The sequence below is a fragment of the Leptopilina heterotoma genome, unplaced genomic scaffold, assembly GCF_015476425.1.
Source record: "Leptopilina heterotoma isolate Lh14 unplaced genomic scaffold, ASM1547642v1 Lhet_90, whole genome shotgun sequence".
Taxonomy (NCBI): Eukaryota; Metazoa; Arthropoda; class Insecta; order Hymenoptera; family Figitidae; genus Leptopilina; species Leptopilina heterotoma.
In genome coordinates, this window is record NW_025111194.1 from 1,005,681 (window position 1) to 1,025,437 (window position 19,757).

The window sequence follows — 19,757 nt, forward strand, 5'->3', positions numbered from 1 at the left end:
TATGTAAAAGGGAAATATTTGTCAAATTTAGAGACGAAAATTTATATTTTACGGCACTCGCTTCCAATTATAATTTTCTTGCGATCAAAATAATCAAAGGAATATCGAAAGGTTAGAGCGGAAATAATTGCTTGTCAAACCGTGAGACCTTATTAAAATATTGCACTTTTCTTTTGTAAAAAAAAAGCTTCGGATACTTGATTATTCATATTTTATAATAAGATTACAACGAAAGATTATTATTAATAGACAATTTTATTATTTTTAATTTTTCTTTATTATTTTTTTATTTAGTATTTATTTGTTTACTGGTACTTTATTTTTCTATTATTTCTATATTTTTAATTATAATGGTTTTACTTTTGTTTATTACTTTTATTTGTTTGTTTTCCATTTTGCAGTAGTTTTATTTATTAGTACCATTTTCTGTTTGTTTCTTTTTTTAATTACTAATTAATATTGTTTTACTTTTGTTTATTTTTATTTATTATCGTTTTCCGTTTGTTTATTATTTCTTCTTTGTTCGGTATTTTTTTATTTTTATTTATTTTTAATTATTAGAATGACAAATTTGCCGTTTGGATGCTTCTGCGAATAAGGCCCCACCCACTTTTCCCCTTCCCCACGCGCTCTTTACTCAGAGCGCATGCGTCGACTCCGGTACTTAAAGAACGGGAGCGGCTACTCGGGCGCACTACTTCCCGAGACATCAGCCAGGAAACATCTCTAAATTTTGAGCTTCTAATTTTCTTTCTTCATCATTAAAAAAAGGGTTATTTATAATAAAGATAAATCGTAAAATTTTACAACAAGAAGAAAAGAAAATAAACACCAAAGTATCACGCGTCGTGTAATGACACAAAAAATTATTAATTGTTTCTTTCCTAAAAAGTAACCAAAATTTCAGGTAACTATATTTATTTTCTACTCTACCTAACAGAATTATTATAAGAATTTATTTTTTTTTTACCTAATTTGCATATTTACTACTTTCATAACAAGGATTCAATAACATTCAGTAAAATAATAAATAAACTGAATTTTGTAAATAATAAATAATTTGAATATTGTAGAATAATTAGTAAAAAACCAAAGTTAAAAAAATACTGTTAATAAATTTGTTTAGAATAATTTCTTTAACCCACTTTATTTGTTTAATAAATAAAATTAAATAAAAAAAAATTCTCTACAATGGCTCAGAAAAAAGTGAACAAAGTAAAGAAGCAAATAAAAATTGTTTATGTACATAGTTTTTTTATTTTCTTTTCTCATATAAATAAATATATTCATATACGCATAAATATTTCGACTATTAAACTTTATTGACACATGTGCGCAAAATATTTCGTTATGTGCATTCGGTCACGATCTCCCGTTTCCGCTCTACTTGTGGCGTTATTTTCGAAGCTCTCTCTCTCCATCTCCTTGACTCAACAATAAATTCCGAAACTGAATACGTGACCGACCATGGTCAAAATATGTTTTTCATGGACGCTTCGGCGCAGCAAAAATAAAAGAAAAATTCGACCACCTTTTTTTCGATGAGTAATAATTTTAAGTCCACCCGACATAAAACACCACTTTTTCACCATATAGGAAGCTTTTTTTTCTCTCTAATAAATGCGTTCGCCTTGTGAAAAACCAATATTCATCCATCTCTCATTCTCTCTCTTTCTCAATCCAGCTGGACATAAAGAGAATAGGATTTTTAGAATGTTATATCACCATTTTTCGTTTTGTGTGAAAATAAAATATGCTTAGAAATGAAATATTTGTGAAAAATAAAATATTTTTTAAATATCAAAGTGCTTTAGAATAAATAATTGCTAATTGAAAGGAGAAATTGATATTAGAGGAATTTATTTTCAAAAAAATCCTTAATTGTTAAAAAAAGAATTTTATTTATTTGAGAAAAAATTCTTTAATTATTAAAAAAAAATCGTAACATTATCGCAACACTTTTTTTGAAGAAAAAATATTTTACTAATTTAACATTAAAAATTACTATCTTGTACACCATGTTAACATTTGCTTTTAATGTAGATTGTCAAAGAAATTATTAATTGTCTATTGTTGGGGAATTTTTCATTTTTAATTTTTCAACATCGTTAATGGAAGGAGGAAACAAGATTCAAGTAATTATGGATGCATGGAAACTTGATACGAAGAGAGAACCCAAGTAAATAGTAGGTCGACGTTAATAAACTTGTTCCTCATTTTGTGTGTTATACGTTTATACGTATATATTTTCCTTCCTCATCGTTTGAAAAGCCCTAAAAGCTCTTAACTTTTCTCGACAAAAAAAAAAAAAAATGAGTGAAAGAAGAAGGAGGAGGAAAAAAAATTCACAAAATTTGAATAAATAATTATTTTTCAAGTTTTACTTCTCACTTTTTCAGACACTGTTAAGTTGTGTTTTAATAATCACAGATTCAATTTGCATTTTTTCCAACGCATTTTCACTTATATATTGTAATTTCAATTTTAGAGAGAGATAACGAGAGTGATAAATAAAAATAAGCAAAGATAAATTAAAAGATGTAAAAAAAATTGAATAAAAAAATAATTATTTATAATAGAACAATAGTAGTTACAATAATAGTAAACTTATATTTTAATATTGTTGTTAGTTCTTTAACAAGTTTTTACTTTTATTAATTTTTATTTGTAATAATTATTGCATTATTACTATTATATAATAATATTATTATTACTAATTATTATTATATTATTATATATTACATTATTATTATATTATTATTATTATTATTATTATTACTAATTAATTACTAAATATTATTACATTTATTATATTTCCGCGGTCCCTATGGACTGGGAAACGCGCTAGTGAACTGTGATTGGTTGCCGCGTGACCTTGCGGCAGAGAGGGGGCAATGGGAGTAAGAGAGAAGTTCCAGTCTTTCTCTTTCCCACTCATTATCCCCACTCCAAGTTTTTAGCTCCGTTTCTGTTTCATCAATTCTCTAATATAACCACTACTTTGATACTAAATTTTATTTTTTTCTCTCTTTTTCGCAACTAAGATTCTCATTTGTAATTAGAATACAAAACAAGACCAACATTTTTTATTATGTTATAAATTATTATAAAAATTATGATAAAAAAATAATTGTTTTTCGAATAAAAAACTTCTTTTCAATAAACAAAAAATGACATTTTGGATATTTTTCATTTTTCTGAATGCGCAAACTAGGTCTCACTTTGCCCTGAATGAGACTAGGTAGACATATATATGTAAATGCGGGTAAAGGCCACGAAGAATGCCCCCAGGTAAATTTAGGATTGGAAGGACAAGTGCACGTTTAAGAAGTCAACGGTTGCCAACTAAATACAATTTCTATACCAATGATTATATACATATATTTTTTTCTCGTTTGAATTTTTGAATTTTTTTTTTTTTTGAATTTTTCGAAAGAAGAAAAATAAAGAAAAATATAATATTTTGCTAATTTACTAAAAATCTTTTACTTTTCTTTCTTTTTTCGAAAATGAAAGGTGCAACGATCACGTGACGTGTAACGATCACAAATCAAATACTGTTAACAACATAATAACCAATATTACACATTGAATTTATGTAATGTTTAATCTAAAATACGATGCATTGTAATTTTATGGGCAATATTTCTGGCCGCTGAACATTATCGATAATACCGAATATTTGTCTCGCTTATATATTTTCCACGAACACCAAAAAAAAAAAAGAGGGAGATAGAGAAATTTATCAGCGTTATATTTTTTAAGCATGAAAAATTCTATTCTATAAAATTTTACCTCGAAGAGATTATCATATTTGAATAAAGAAAAAAAAAAATTTTTTACGTTAGAAGGAATTTTCTCGATAGAGAGAACAATTTTTTATTGACTTAGGCAGTTTTTGTTGATTTAAACAATTTGTACTGATTGAAATGAATTGCTATTGGTTCAAAAATATTTATTAATTATTAATATTGCCTTGAAAAATTTCTATTGATTCAAACAATAACTATTAACTCAAATAATTAAGATGATCTTAAAGGTTCACTACTGACTCCAATAATTTTTTTTATTTAGAACAATTGTTATTAAAGAACAATTATATAAAAACGATATTGGTCCTGAGAACAAGTATTTGATTCAAACTGCTATTGACTCAAACAAATGTTTTTAATTAATTTTATATTGTGTCAAGTAGTTGTTTTTACAATAATATTTATTATTACAATCCCTATTAATTCAACAAATTTACAAACAAATACTATTTATTCTAGCAGTTACTATTGACTCAAACAATCGCATTAGATTTTGAATCAATATCAATTATTAAAATAAAAAATTAATTTTTTGTACTACTTAAGTAAACATTATTCAAACAATTTTTTTTTTTGAGTCAGTAGTCATTGTTTCAATATTAAGTAATTGTGTGAGTCAATAATACTTAAAAAATCAGTAGTAATTGTTTGAATCAATAGTATGTGTTATTCTAGCAATTTCTATTGATTCAAGCAATCGTAATAGATTTCAGCACTTACTCTCTAAATCTGAATTAGTAAAAATGTTTACTAATTTGAATTAGTGACTGACTTTTTGCTTTTGAATTAGTAAACTTTACTATTAAATAGTTACTTCTACTAATTTATTAGTAAAATTTACTAATTCAAAAGCAAAAAGTCAGTCACTAATTCAAATTAGTAAACATTTTTACTAATTCAGATTTAGAGAGTAAGTGCTGAAATCTATTACGATTGCTTGAATCAATAGAAATTGCTAGAATAACACATACTATTGATTCAAACAATTACTACTGATTTTTTAAGTATTATTGACTCACACAATTACTTAATATTGAAACAATGACTATTGACTTAAACAAATAAATATTGTTTTGTATAAAATTGACTCAAGCAGTGGCTCAATAGATATTTTTGTTTTCAAAAATTGATATTGATTCAAACACTTATTATTGACTCAAACAGTTACCATTGATTCAATCAAATGCTATTGATTCGTTTAACATTGACTGAAGCAGTTAATAAAAAAATTACTTTTTGATTTCAATAATTGAAACTGATTAAAACACTTATTATTGACTCAAACCGTTACTATTGATTCAGACAAATACTATTGATTCGTTATATTTTGACTCAAGTAGTCATTCTAGAAAGTAATTGAAGATTTTTCTATTTGCTATTATTTCAATCAAGTGTTACTGATTCAAACCACTCACTATTGACTCAAACACTCCCTATTGACTCAAACGATCACTATTGACTCAAAAATTGTTATCAGCAATAGAAAAAAGGTTGCCCACGATACTTTATGGAAAATTTCTAATTTTTTTTTGCATTTTATTAAATAATTATTAAAATTAACGATAAAATGATTATTTTATAATTATTAAAAATATATTTTTAAATAAATGTCAAATAAGTCCGGATTAAAGTTGGTCCAATTTCAACGTAAGGGGATGGTCGATAAAGTCATATGTACAAAGAAGAGCAGCGTAATGCAGCCAGCCTCAGTTGGCTCCGCGCAAGCCACATACCACGAACAATGAACGGAGGTGTGTCGCGTGTGCGAGTTCACCTGAACCTAAGAATTACGACTTAAGGCCAGACACATTAAGAGGGTAGCTTGTCCTCTTTGTACACATTGTCCAAGATGTACGATTTAATAATGGGTTAAGGGCGCGGTTTCAAGTCTCTCTCTTTCTCTCTCCCTCTCTCCCCATCTCTTAGTCACTTAACAACAAGTAAAGACAAAGACAAGTGCTTCTAAATTTTCACATGACAATATGTCTTACTTTGCAAAATGTTAAGAAGATAATCCTCATGTTCGACAATTTCTAATCGAGAATAGTCTCAGGGAAACAATAATATTAAACTATTTTTTAAAATAAATTTTGTAGCTTTCGCTTTTTGTAATATTCGCTCCTAAAAATAATTAAAGAAAAAATTAAATGCTGTTGCTATTTTTTTTTTGCTAATTTGATGGTAAAAAAATTGAATTTGATTTTACCGACGGAGCAAAAAATTTACTTCCGAATTTTTCATTTTTATTTTTCAATTAAATAGCAAAAAGTCTTCTCTTCTTTATCAAGACGAACAAATGTATTTGAGATGAAAAATCATTTAAGGAACTTTAGGGCCAATTTTATTTAATTTCAATTAAGAAATTTCTAAAGTGATCAATAGCCTTGAGTCAAACAAGTAATTATTAGCTTTTGAGTTAAATAACTTTTTTAATTAAATCAATAGCTAGAAAGTCATACATATTATTAATAGCTTTTGAGTCAAAAAACTTTTTGAATCAAATCAATAGCTACTGAATCAAATAATTATTAGTTTTTAAGTTAAATAGTTTTTTAATTGAATCAATAGCTACTGATTCAAACAATTTATTATTAACTTTTTAGTAAAATAATTTTTTGAATTGAATCAATAGCTATGGAGTCATACAATTAATTATTGGCTACTGAGTCAAATAAACTTTATGAGTTGAATCAATAGCTGCTGAGTCAAATAATTATTAGTGTTAGAGTTAAATATTTTTTTTAATTAAATCATTAGCTACTGAGTCAAGCAATTATTAGTTTTGAAGTTAAATAGTTTTTTGAATTGAATCAATATCTACTAAGTCGAACAATTATTAGTTTTTGAGTTAAAAATTTTTTTTAATTGAATCAATAGCTACTGAGTCAAACTATTAATTATTAGCTATGGAATCAATTGTTTATAAATCATTCAACAGCTATTGAGTCAAACAATTTTTTTTAATGGACCAATCGTCATTGAGTCAAATTATTTTTTAATACATTAATTTCTATTGAGTCAAATAATTGTTTTTATATCAATCAAAAGCTATTGAATCAAACAATTGTTCAAAATATCAGATACAAAAAATTGAAAAAAAGCAAAAATTAAAAAATAGACAATCGATTCTTTAGTGAAAAAAGTTTTAAAACAAAAAGTTATTTCGTATTCGAATCAATTTTCTTATTTATTTTATTTACAATTTAATTTTTAATGTTCTATTTAATTTTTAATTTCCAATTTACTTTTTAATTCTCTAGTTAATTTTTAATTTCCAATTTAATTTTTAATTTTCTATTTAATTTTTAATTTCCAATTTAATTTTCAATTTTCTATTTAATTTTTAATTTCTAATTTAATTTTTAATGTTTTAATTTGAATGCGGTAATTTTTTAAACTTTTAAAAAAAATTTTGAATCTACTTTAAAAAATTCTTTTTTGACAAAAAACAATTAGGGGAGAGTCTCCAGTTGTGAGACACCTCCAGTTGTGAGACAGTCAATTTTTTTTAACAAGCAATATTAAAAAGCCGATTGGTTTATATAAAAACATTTCTTTTTATATGAGCCAACTTTTTCGTGTACGCCGAAGCGGATATATAAACTGTTTTTGTTAAATACCAACACTGTGTGTGATAATCGACTAAAAAGCGTTTTTTCAATAAATGCAAAGTACTTTTTTTCCAAGTTAATTAATTGGAAAAGGTAAATGTAATGCATTTTCTTTTAGTGTTTTCCTTATATTTTGTGATGCAATATTGCATTGTTCCAATCTACGGTTGAAAATAATTTAATTTTCCTTTTTCAAAATAGCGTCAATTTCTGGGTGTGAGACACAGCATATCACCAGTTGTGAGACGGTGTCAACACCCATCTGGGCAGCATAAAAAATACGACTTTGCAGGCATACTATTTAAATGTTGTTTTCATTTTTTTTCTAGTATTTTTGGGCATGTCAAGTGGAAAAAAGTCAATCGATTCAGAAGAAATCAATTTTAAGGCTCTTGTTGAAGCTATTAAATTGTGTTTATTTGATAGTCATATTTTGGCGAATAAATATTATTATTTAGTATATAATAATATATATTATTAATATATTTAATTATTTCTACTAAACATAACGTTTTATGTCAAACTTATTAAATTTTAGCAATTTTTAATGAGTGTCTCACAACTGGAGACATTTTTTTTTTTGAAAAAAGCGATGTGCTCGGAAAATGTATCGTAAAATTTTTTGAGTTCATCGAAACACTATACTTTCTTTTAATAAAAGTTGCGTATTTCTGTTACCTATTGAACGGTGTATTTTATTTACAATTTCGTTTACTCGTTTACAATTTACGGGTCAAAAATGAAACCCGTCTCACAACTGGAGACTCTCCCCTACAATGAACGCAAAAAGAGAATTTTATATCAAAAACAATTTTTTATCGTTTTTGAAAATTAATGAAAGAAACATTTTTTTTTAATTCAGTAAATTTGAAAGTAGAAAAAGAGGAAAAATGTGTTTCTTCCTAATATTTTTTTCACACATTGTTCTTATTTTTTTTAATAAATTTTTGCTTCCTTTATTGTTTTCTAAAAATAGGAGGAAAAAAAATTCATAAATAATCGATCTTCATCTCTCCTTCTCTCACGTGTAATATTCATTTGCAACGTGGAACATTCCATTTTTTTTTGTTTGATTATATAGAGAGAAACTTCTCGTCTCTTGTGGTTTCACAAAAAATACTGGAATTTTATGATAAATTGTTCAAAAAAAAAAAAAAAAGTTGACTTTATTTTTAGTAAAAAATAGAAAAAAAAATTGAAGAAAAAGTAATAAAATAGAAAAGGGAAAAATTATTCCATATGAAAATTATTTCGTATGTATTTTTTGTCGTTTTCTCTATGACCTTTTTTCTTTATTTTCTTTTTTTTATTTTCTCTGTTTTCTTTTCTTTTTTTACTTTCTTTGTTTTCTTTTTTTTATTTTATTTTTCTATTCTTTTTTCTATTTTTTTCTTATTTTTTTCTTTTCTTTTTCTATTTTCTTCTTTTATGATTTTTTTCTTTTTATTTTCTTATTTTTCTTTTTTTCTTTTCTTTGTTTTCTTTTTTATCTTTTTTATTTTCTTTTCCTTATCTTTTTCATTGTTATTTTTGTTTTATTTTCCTATTTTCTTCCTTTATTTCTTTTCTTTACTTTCTTTTTATTTTCTTTGTTTTCTTTTTATTTTTCTTTTTTTATTTTCTTTGTTATATTTTTATATTTTTTTTCTTTTTATTTTTCTATTCTTTTTTCTATTTTTTTCTTATTTTTTCTTTTCTTCTTCTATTTTCTTCTTTTATGATTTCTTTCTTTTTATTTTCTTATTTTTTCTTTTTTTCTTTTCTTTGTTTTCTTTTTTATCTTTTTTATTTTCTTTTCCTTATCTTTTTCATTGTTATTTTTGTTTTATTTTCCTATTTTCTTCCTTTATTTCTTTTCTTTACTTTCTTTTTATTTTCTTTGTTTTCTTTTTATTTTTCTTTTTTTCTTTTCTTTGTTATATTTTTATATTTTTTTTCTTTTTATTTTTTTATTTTATTTTTTTATTTTTATTTTTTTATTTTCTTTTTTTATTTTCTTTTTTTATTTTATTTTTTATTTTTCTTTACTTTTTCTATTTTCTTCTATTACGTCTTTCTTCTTTTTATTTTCTCATTTTTTTCCTTTTCATTTTATTTCCTGTTTTATTTTTCCTCATTTTCTTATCAAGGAAAAATTGGTCTGATTCGATGTCTGTGTTCATAGTGCAACGAGAGGCGAAATACTCGTCTAAATTTTTATGCGACACCGACCAATTTGCATATGTACTTGGAATTCAGAGAGAAATAGAGAAAGTAGGAGAGAGAGAGAGAAAGCTTTTAATGACCAAAAAGCTGCAGTCCCTTTTTAATTGGACCAAGATTGCTCAAATCAAGTAACCGTCATTTAAAATAAATGCAACATTAACATTCCAAACAATTCGAAAAAATTTGATTTTCATTCGTTAAGGCCAATCAAGTTTTATTTTTCCAATTGTTATAAAAATTAAATTTTCTTTTAACGTTTTTCTTTATTTTTCTCTCATTTTTCATCTTTTTTCTTCTTTCTTCCTTAAATCCTTTTTTTAATTTTTAGGTATCACTTTATTTACTATACTTTATTTATAATCAAAAAATAAATTTTAAAATTATTAAATAAATAATAAATATAAAAATAAAAAAACAATTTTTTTATAAATGTGTCAAAGAAAGAAATACTGATCAAAATTTTTTACTTTGAATTTTATAATTCCCTCGTGAATTCTTTCAATATATAAATATAATTTTTGGAGAGGTAAAAAAAAATGAAAAGCTTATATAAATTTCCCGAGGAAAAAGTTGAATTATTCTCGATGTTATTTGAAATTTACGAAATGAAAAAACTTTTGATTCGAGTAATCAAAACTTTTACCTTCTCTCAGGTCTTTGGCCTTCTTCATTGGGTTGAATTTATAATTTCGTGGGGGAAAAACAAATTTCAAAAAATAAAGTGTCAAATTACATTTTTTCTACTTGGAAAATTTTTTTCAAGAAAAAATCTCAAAATTTTCTTTTTTTTTTATTTATATAAATAAAAAAATGAATTTGTTCATTTTATATTTAAATAAATGTATTTGTTTATTTGTAAATTGAAATAACAGTTTTTGATTAATTTAATTTATAAAAAATGGATTTATTTACATTTAAACTTTAATAGATGTATTTAGTTGTTTTTTAAATATAAAAAAAAAATTTATTTATACAAATATTTATATTACGTATAAATTATTGTAAATTATCATAAATTATTATAAATTGTTAAAAATAAATTATTAAATATAAATATTAAATTATTATTAATAAATACGTATAAATTATTGTAAATTATCATAAATTATTATAAATTGTTAAAAATAAATTATTTGTAAATGAATTTTTTTTAATAAATTAATTTTAAATGGATTTTTTTGTAAATAAATTATTTATAAATTAATATTTATCCTTCGGAAATATTTACTCATTTATTAATAAACAAATTACGCAGATGCCAATATAAATAAACAAACAAATGAAAAATTAAAAGAAAAATGGAACTTGTAATACATATTTCTTTCCGCTGCTAAAATTAGAATCCCACAGAGAAGAGATAAATATTCAGAAGGGTGCGAATTGAATCATGAAATTAAAATATAATTTGACCTTTAATGTACAAACAATCTAATGGAAATGTAAACAATTTTTTTCGTCCATGTGACATGTGACATATTTACGTATGTGGTTTTTTTTTAAATACACATTAAATATGAAATGGTAAAAAAATATTTTTTTTCTTTTTTTGGTCAATATTGTACATACATACGCTAAAGCAATTCTCAATTATACAAGTGCTTTTCACGTGTACATACTTCCGTATAGAATAGCTTAATAAAATTTTTTTTTTGCTTTTATGACTTTTGTGTTAATTAAAAAATAGAAAAAAAACAAAATACGAAAACAAAAGTTAAACAAATTGTTTCCCAAATAGAGAGATGCACCTCGTATTTTCAATTAAAAATTTCCATAAAATGTTTTTCAACAAAAATTTAAATGAATATTTTGAACGGAACTGTGCTTGTAATACTGACAGAAAAAATTGGAAATTATTTACTTTTTAATATATTTTTATACAATTTTTATATATTTTTTTATATTTTAATATTTTTTAATATTTTTTAATATTTTTGAATTTTTTATATTTGCAAATTTATTAATATTTTTTATCATATAAACAATTATTTTTTATTACTATTTTTTTTAATTCTCCATTGAAAAAAACGTTAAAAAACAAATTTCCTTTATAAAACAAATTCGAATTGCATTTTGCAATTAATTAACAATTTTTTTATTATCATTGTTTATTCAATTTTCGTTTATTATTCAATAAATTTATTAATTAATTCATTGCTCTCTTATGGCAAAAGTATTTTTAATTTGATTTGTGAAAATTTGAATTTTAATTAATTTTCATTTAATATTCATTACATGTAATATAAATTTTTGAAATAATTTGTTATCAATATGAGTATTTTTTAATTGGCATGTGAGATAAAATTTATAGACAAATTAATTGAATGAACTTAATATGTAGTTTCATTAATTTTTTTTTAATGTAAACATAATTTTTCATCATTGTTCATTGATTGAATAATTCTTCTTTATTTAAACAATTTTTTTATTTAAACAATTGTTTTTTAACCAAACAATTGTTCTTGAACCAAAGAATTATTTTCTATGTAAACAATTGTTTTTGAACCAAACAATTTTTTCTCCAAAAAGTTTGTTTTGGACCAAAAAAATATTGTACTAAATAATTGTCTTTGAACTAAATAGTTGTTTCTGAACAATTGTTTCTGATTCAAACAATTATTATTTTTGATTAAAAACATTTGTTCCTGAATCAAACAATAATTTTTGAACCAAAACAATTGTTCCTAAACGAAACAATTATTTCTGAACCAAACAATTAGTCCTTAAGAAACAATATTATTTTTTAACCAAAACTTTGATCTTGAATCAAACGATTATCAAACAATTGTTTCTGAACCAAACAATTGTTCTTGAACTAAAACAATTTGTTTCTGAACCAAACAAGTGTTCTTGAAACAAACAATTTTCAGTGGACCAAACAATTGTTGTTGAACCAAAAAATTTTTCTTGGACGAAATTATTGTTTTTGAACAAAAAAATTATATTTTAACTAAACAATTGTTGAACCCAACATTTGTTTCTAAATCAAACAATTTTTCTTGAACAAAAATATTCGTTTCTAAATTAAACAGTCATATTTTTGAACAATAACTTTGTTTCTGAATCAAACAATTTTTCTTGATTCCAAACAATTGTATTTGAACGCAATATTTGTTTGGAAATCAAACAATTGTTCTTGAACTAAACCAATTGTTTCTGAATCAAACAAATGTTTTTGAACCAAACAATAATTTTATTGGAGAGAACAGTTGTTCTTGAACTAAAACAATTTGTTTCTGAACCAAACAATTATTATTTTTGAACCTAACAATAATATTAATGAATCAAACAATTGTTCTTGAACTAAAACAATTATTTTCTAAACCAAACAATTATTTTTGAACCCAAACAGTAATTTTAATGGACAAAAAAATTGTTCTTGAACTAAAACAATTTTTTTATGAATTAAACAATTATTTTTGAACCTAACAATAATATTAATGAATCAAACAATTGTTCTTGAACTAAAACAATTTATTTCTAAATCAAACAATTATTTTTTAACCAGACAATTTTTTTTCGAACCAAACAATTGTTCTTGAACTAATACAATTTATTTCTGAACCAAACAATTATTTTTGAACCAAATAATTTTTTTCGAACCAAACAATTGTTTTTCAACTAAAACAATTTATTTATGAATCAAACAATTATTTTGAACCAAACAATAATTTTAATGGACAAAAAAAATTTTTTTCTTGAACTATAACAATTTGTTTCTGAACCAAACAAATATTTTTGAACCAGACAATTTTTATTGAACTAAACAATTTTTCTTGAACTAAAACAAATTGTTTCTGAACCAAACAATTATTTTTTGAACCATACAATTGTTTTGACGCTACAAACAATTGTTCTTGAACTAAAACAATTTGTTTCTGAACCAAACAATAATTTTAATTAATCTAACAATTTTTCTTGAACTAAGACAATTTGTATCTGAACCAAACAATTATTTTTGAACCAAACAATTGCTTTCACGTTACAAACAATTATTTTCATGCTGCAAACAATTTTTTTAAAATAAATCATTTTTCTCTGATTCAAAAACAATTGAAATCGAATAAAAAATTAATTGATTAATAGATATCTACAACAAAACTAGACAAAATTTTTTTAAAAGAGGGTAAATAATCGTCAGTTTAGTGAAAGTGGTAAATTTCACTTTATACCATAACAGTTTCAGCATGCAGGGCAAGGGGACAAGGATTGGAATCAAAACAGAAAAGAGAGAGTGAGAGAAATGTTGACAAAATGCGTACCAGCTTCGAGTTTTGCCGGCGAACCGTCGGAGCTCTTTTGCTGCATTTTAGGTGTTGTCTCACTCATTTTTTTTTTATTTAATTTCTCCTTCTTTTAAAATCTTTATTTCCTTCCCTTTTCTTCTCCCTAGTAGGAAATAACTTTTCTTTTTATTTTAATAAAAAATCTTCTATTTTTCTTCTTTCAATTCCCGTTGGTTGTTTATTTTTTCTCCACGGAGAAAATGTTTTCTTCTTAGTTCAACAATATTTATCGTATACAACAATTCGGTATTTTCATGTTTCTTTGGGAGGGGGTGGAAATAAGGATTTTCTTTTGAGGCACTTTTTCCTTTTCTACAATTTTTTCTTTTTCACGATTCTCCGATACCGATCCTCGGATCGGGTCTCACCGGGCGCAGCATCCACTACAGCTGTACCACTCGCTTTGATTGTTAATTTCTTTTTTACTCATTTCCAAAAAACACTCGCGAAATAAAATTGAAAAAGAAGCATTGATTTTTCTTTGAAAAAAAAAGTGATTTTCACTTTTAGAAATTTTTTTTTTGGAGGGAGGAAAGAATTTTTCTTCCTTTTACTTTGAGAATGAGAGAGAAAAAGGGTTTTAATAATAATAACAGTATAAGAACAGGAACAACAACAACAAAAATAATAACAACAAACACAATCCGCTATTGAGGTGAAATTTTCCGGTACTTGAATACAACGACAACGACGACGACGACGACGACGGTGATGACGACGACGACAACGAGAACGGTTACTATAACACACGAAATATCTTTTTCCTGCAGGTTTCCCTCGGTCGTCCCGCGACCCGTGACGTCCCGGGCGTAGTGAGCTGCCCGCCCGCTTTTCCACCCTTATCCCGCGCCTGCGCCCCATTTTCCAAGCAATATGAGAGAGAAACTGGAAGAGAGAGAGAGAAAGAGATTTTCTCTCCTTTGCGCTTTCCCGTCGTCTACCATCATCATCATCATCTCTACACACAGCATCCCCCTTTTTAGACATCGAGAGAGTGTGAGAGAGAGAGAGAGGACACCACCCCGAACCACACACAATTCCAATCGAATGCCTCAAAAACTTGAACAACTTTTTCTTTTTCTCCCTTTTTCCTATGTTTAGAGCAATCGCGAAAAAAATATTTCCTTTCTGTTTTGACTAACTTATGGTATTATTTTTTTCAGTAGGAAAAAAAGAAAGTGAAGAAAACAATGAAAAAAGATTTAAGAGAAAGAGAGAGAGAGAAATAGAATAATTGCTGTTTTTACTCCAAAGTAAAAATCTAGTATGTCGCATTTGCCGTAAGGTTGAAAATCGCTTACATAATAAGCGACTTTCACCTAAACGGCAAATGCGACTTTTTTACTTTGGGACAGCAGTAGAAAGAAAGAGGAAGAGAAAAAAAAGAAAAAAGGAGCGAAAGAGAGAGAGAAATAAAAAAAATAAATAAACGAAAGAATTAAAGAAAAAAATGACGAAGGAGCGAAAGAGAGAGAAATAAAGAAAAAAAGAAAGAAGAAGGGAGAAAAAAATAAAGGAGAAAAAAGGATCAAAAGAGAGAGAAAAAAAGAAAAAAAGAAAGGAGAAGAAAAAAAAAAGAAAATAAGGAAGAAAGAAAGAGCGAGAGAGAGAGAGAGAGAAATGAAGAAAAAGAGGAACAAAAAAGGAGTAAGAGAGAGAGAGAAATAAAGAAAAAAACAAAGAAGGAGACAAATAAAGAAAAAAAAAGAAAAAAGGGGCGAAAGAGAGAAAAATAAAGAAAAAAGGGTTGAAAGAGAGAGAAATAAAGAATAAAATAAAAAAATTGACGAAGGGGCGAAAGAGAAATGAAGAAAAAAAGGAGATAAATAAGGAAAAAAGGAAAAAGTAGAAGAGAGAGAGAGAGAGAGAGAGAGAGAGAGAGAGAGAGAGAGAGAGAGAGAGAGAGAGAGAGAGAGAGAGAAATAAAGAAAAAAAGAGTGAAATAGAGAGAAATAAATAAAGAAAGAAAAACGGGCAAAAGAGAGAGAAATAAGGAAAAAAGCAGCGAAAGAGAGAGAAATGAAGATAAAAGGAGCGAAAGGGAAGAGAGAGATAGAGGAATAAAGAAAGAAGGAGAGAAATAAAGAAAAAAGTAAGAAGGAGCGAAAGAGGTGGAGAAATAGAGAAAAAAGAAAGAAGGAGAGAAATAAAGAAAAAAATAAAGAAAGAAGGAGCGAGAGAGAAAAATAGAGAGGAAGAGGAAGAAAAAAGGAGTATGAGAGAGAAATAAAGAAAAAAGTAAGAAGGAGCGAAAGAGGTGGAGAAATAGAGAAAAAAGAAAGAAGGAGCTAAAGAGGTGGAGAAATAGAGAAAAAAGAAAGGGAAGAGATAAAGAGAGAGAAAAAGAAAGTAATAATTAAAAAAAGAAGAAGAGTGAGAGTGAAAGAAATAAAGAAAAAAAAGAAAAAAGGAGCGAAAAAGAGCGAAAAGAAGAAGAAATAAAGATCAAAAGAGAGAAAAATAGAGAAAAAAGGAGCAAAAGAGAGAAATAAAGAAAAAATAAGAGAGAGAGAAATGAAAAAAATATAAAGAAGGAGAGAATTGAAGAAAAAAATGAAGAATGATCGAAAAAGAGAGAGAAATGAAGAAAAAGAGAAAGAAAGAAAGAGATGAATATAGAAAAAAGGAAGAATGAGCGAAAGAGGGAGAAAAATAAAGAAAAGAAGAAAGAAGAAGCGAGAGATTAATAAAGAAAATAGAAACAAGGAGCGAAAGAGATAGAGAAATAAAGAAAGAGCGGGAGAGAAATAAAGAAAAAAGAAACAAGGAGCGAAAGAAAGAGAGGGTGATAAAGAAAGAAAGAGCGAGAGAGAAATCAAGAAGGAAGGAGCGAGAGAGAGAAACAAAGAAAAAAGAAAGAAAATGAGAGAGAGAGAGAGAAGAAATGTACCGGAACTCAAGATCTTCAACGAGATCGTCTTCAGCGGCATTGTTCTTTCTCTCTCTCTCCTCTCCCTTTTGGGGGATGAAGCGAATTCTAATTGCCCCTGACCCAGTTTTGACGTCAGGGACGTCACTAGCCTGGTATCGAATACGTGACATGGTAGCTCAATTTTTACCACCGACAATTTTCTAATGTAATTGTTGGAAATGATAGTTTTTCCTTCTTTTTTGGCCCCTGAGAAGATGAGGAAGAAGAAGGAGAAAAAACAGGGTTAATTGGATTACAGAACATGGTTTTGGAATTTTGTAGAGAAAATTTTCTGGTAATTTTCAGAAAGGAGGAAAAAAATTATATTGGATGTATGAATACGAATTTAGAGAGAAGGGGGTTATTATTTTTTTATTCTTGAAAAATAATAATTTACTTTTAATTTTGAATTTATTTTATTGATGGAATTGACAGAATTCCATTTGAATTCGTTTTGAATTTACAGAAATAATAATATTAAAAATAAAAATAATAATAATATAGATAATAATGAAAATAATAATTTTTAACTGAAAATCACTGTCACTTGAAATTTGTTGATATCAAAATACACAAGTATACTTTGAAATTCTCTCACTTAAATATATTGGATTTTGAAATTTTAATAAACGTGGAATCACTAATGATACATAAACTTGGTTACTAATTAAGTCGTTCACTGACTGCTTCAGTAATTATTTGGAAAATTATTAATACTGCAGAGAAGAGTTACTAGTATATAGTAATTTAATAAAACACCAAGTCAATCTTCAATAATTTAACACGTAGAACTCGTCTTCAAATGAATTGCAATAAATATGAGCAACATGAAAATTTTATTGAAAATTCAATTACTGCCAATTAATTTAAACGAGAAGCTTCAAATGTTATTCACACAAATTTTTTTCCTCATTCATTCTTTCTTTTTTCTTCTCATCGTCCGTATCTATTAATAATAATTGCTGGAAATTAATAAGTAAATTTTACAAAATTGTTTTTGAATTTTAATTAAATACATTATTTTTATTTTTATTTATTTATTTATTATTATAATTATTATTATTTTTACAAATAATAAAAATGAAAAATAATTTTGTTTATTATTAAAAACGTATAGAATCGTTATTTATCCGTTTTTTTAAATAATTAAAAACAAATGGAAAATAAATTTTACTGTACTTTAAAAATATTTTTTTATGACTGTGATTCAAGTAACTAATAAAATATAGATTAGAAGAAAAAATAATAATAAGAGATTTCAATCAAGTCAATTAAATCGATAATTCATGGGCAATTTATCCCAACAATTTTTAATACTTTAATGTCATTAAGAGCTTTAATAATAATTGATCCGATTAGTTCTTCTTCTACTTTCAGATAATTTTATGTTGATAATAAAAAAAATTTCTCAATTTACTGGAAAGTTTTTCTACTTTTTAAAAATTCTCTAATAATAAAACTACAAATAAATTAGTAATAAAGTGATAATAAAAAGATAATAAAACAAAAGTAAAAATAAATCCTTTACAATTTTTTTTAAACGAAAATAATATTTAAATAATTAATTAAATTAAATAAACAATTAACTATAATAAAAATAATAATAATAATTTATTATTATAAATTATAATAGTAATGATAAACGTTAGAAATTATAAAACTTATCACGAAAGAATTATAATTAATAATTAGTATGAAAATTATTATAAAATTAATTTAAAAAATTCTTTCATAAATTTCTTTCTTTTTTTTTTGCTTCCAACTCGAGGAGAATTTTAATTTACAAACTTTATAATCAGACAGTGACTATACAATTTACTTTCTTTCATTCCTTTTTTCTTCTTTTTCTTTTGCAAAAAAAAGGAGAAGATCTCTCAATGTGATACATTTTTTTTCTAGAGAGAAAAAAAACCAACCCTCCTAATATTAAGGTCATAGGGGAAAATTGTGTTCAATCTTCAATATTTTCAAAACAGTCTCTGTGAGACCTGAAATTTCTGACAAAATTGATGCCATATAATTTTTTTCTTTCGAGAAATAAATAAAAAAAAAATTCTTATAAAAACAGACGGAAAAAAGTTTTTTTTAAATGTAAATAAAAAGAACGTAAAAAAGAAAAAATGAGAATAAAAACAAAAAAAAGAATAAAAAAAGAAAGAAAGAAAAAAAAGAATAAAAAAGAGAATAAAAAAGAAAGTAAAAAATAAAAACACAAAAATAACACAAGTTGATTAAGTAAAATTAAAAAAGAACAATTAAATTAAACACAAATAACTTAATTTAAATAAACAAACAAATCGAAAAATTTTATTGTCAAAAACAAGAAAAGAAATAAAAAAATTTTTTTTTTTAAATGCAAAAATAATATTTTTTTCTCTAAAAATATAATATATTTTTACGGCATGCTGAAGATTTGTTATCGTGGGGCGATATATATTTTTTCCTCGAATTGGAAAACTCCGGTTTGGATTCTGTATATATACCCATATATACCTATATATATATATATCAGTAGCAGAGTTGAAATCTTACCAGCAGGAATCAAGTTTTTCTTAAGATTACAAATTTTCCACGTCCTGGGCAAAATGATTTTTATCATGCGAGATTGGATAGAGTATAAAAATTTATGATATACGTTTCCGAAGATAAATATTGCTGCACGTTTAGGGACAAAAAGAAAAATAGTTTTGTATCGTTCTTTAAAATGTCCTGAAATTCAAATAGAAATTTCATCAGAAACGTTAAATAAATAGAATGAGAATTTAAAAAGTGAAGAAAAGAAAATTACGTTCATAGTTTTTAATTCAATTTTCATTTCATATGACACAATTAAGATGATTTTAATTTATAATGCAATTTGAAAAAAATTATAAGTTGATTTTTACTGACATAATCTCAAATAATTAATTTTTTGTAAAAAAATTACTAATATTAT

General features: G+C 25.2%; 1 protein-coding gene across 12 annotated transcripts in view; it reads right to left on the bottom strand.

Moving 5' to 3' along the window:
- The window catches only part of LOC122511895 (solute carrier family 12 member 4), a 102,434-nt gene that overhangs the window by 23,553 nt on the left and 59,124 nt on the right, over positions 1–19,757 (bottom strand). The window contains exon 1 of one of the 12 annotated variants that reach the window (XM_043627458.1): positions 13,888–14,933. The exons of the other annotated variants lie outside the window; for them this stretch is intronic. Coding sequence (XP_043483393.1) covers positions 13,888–13,954 — 67 coding nt within the window. The 5' untranslated portion in view covers positions 13,955–14,933. Of the gene's footprint in view, positions 1–13,887; positions 14,934–19,757 lie in introns of those variants that run through there. 12 annotated transcript variants of the gene reach the window in all.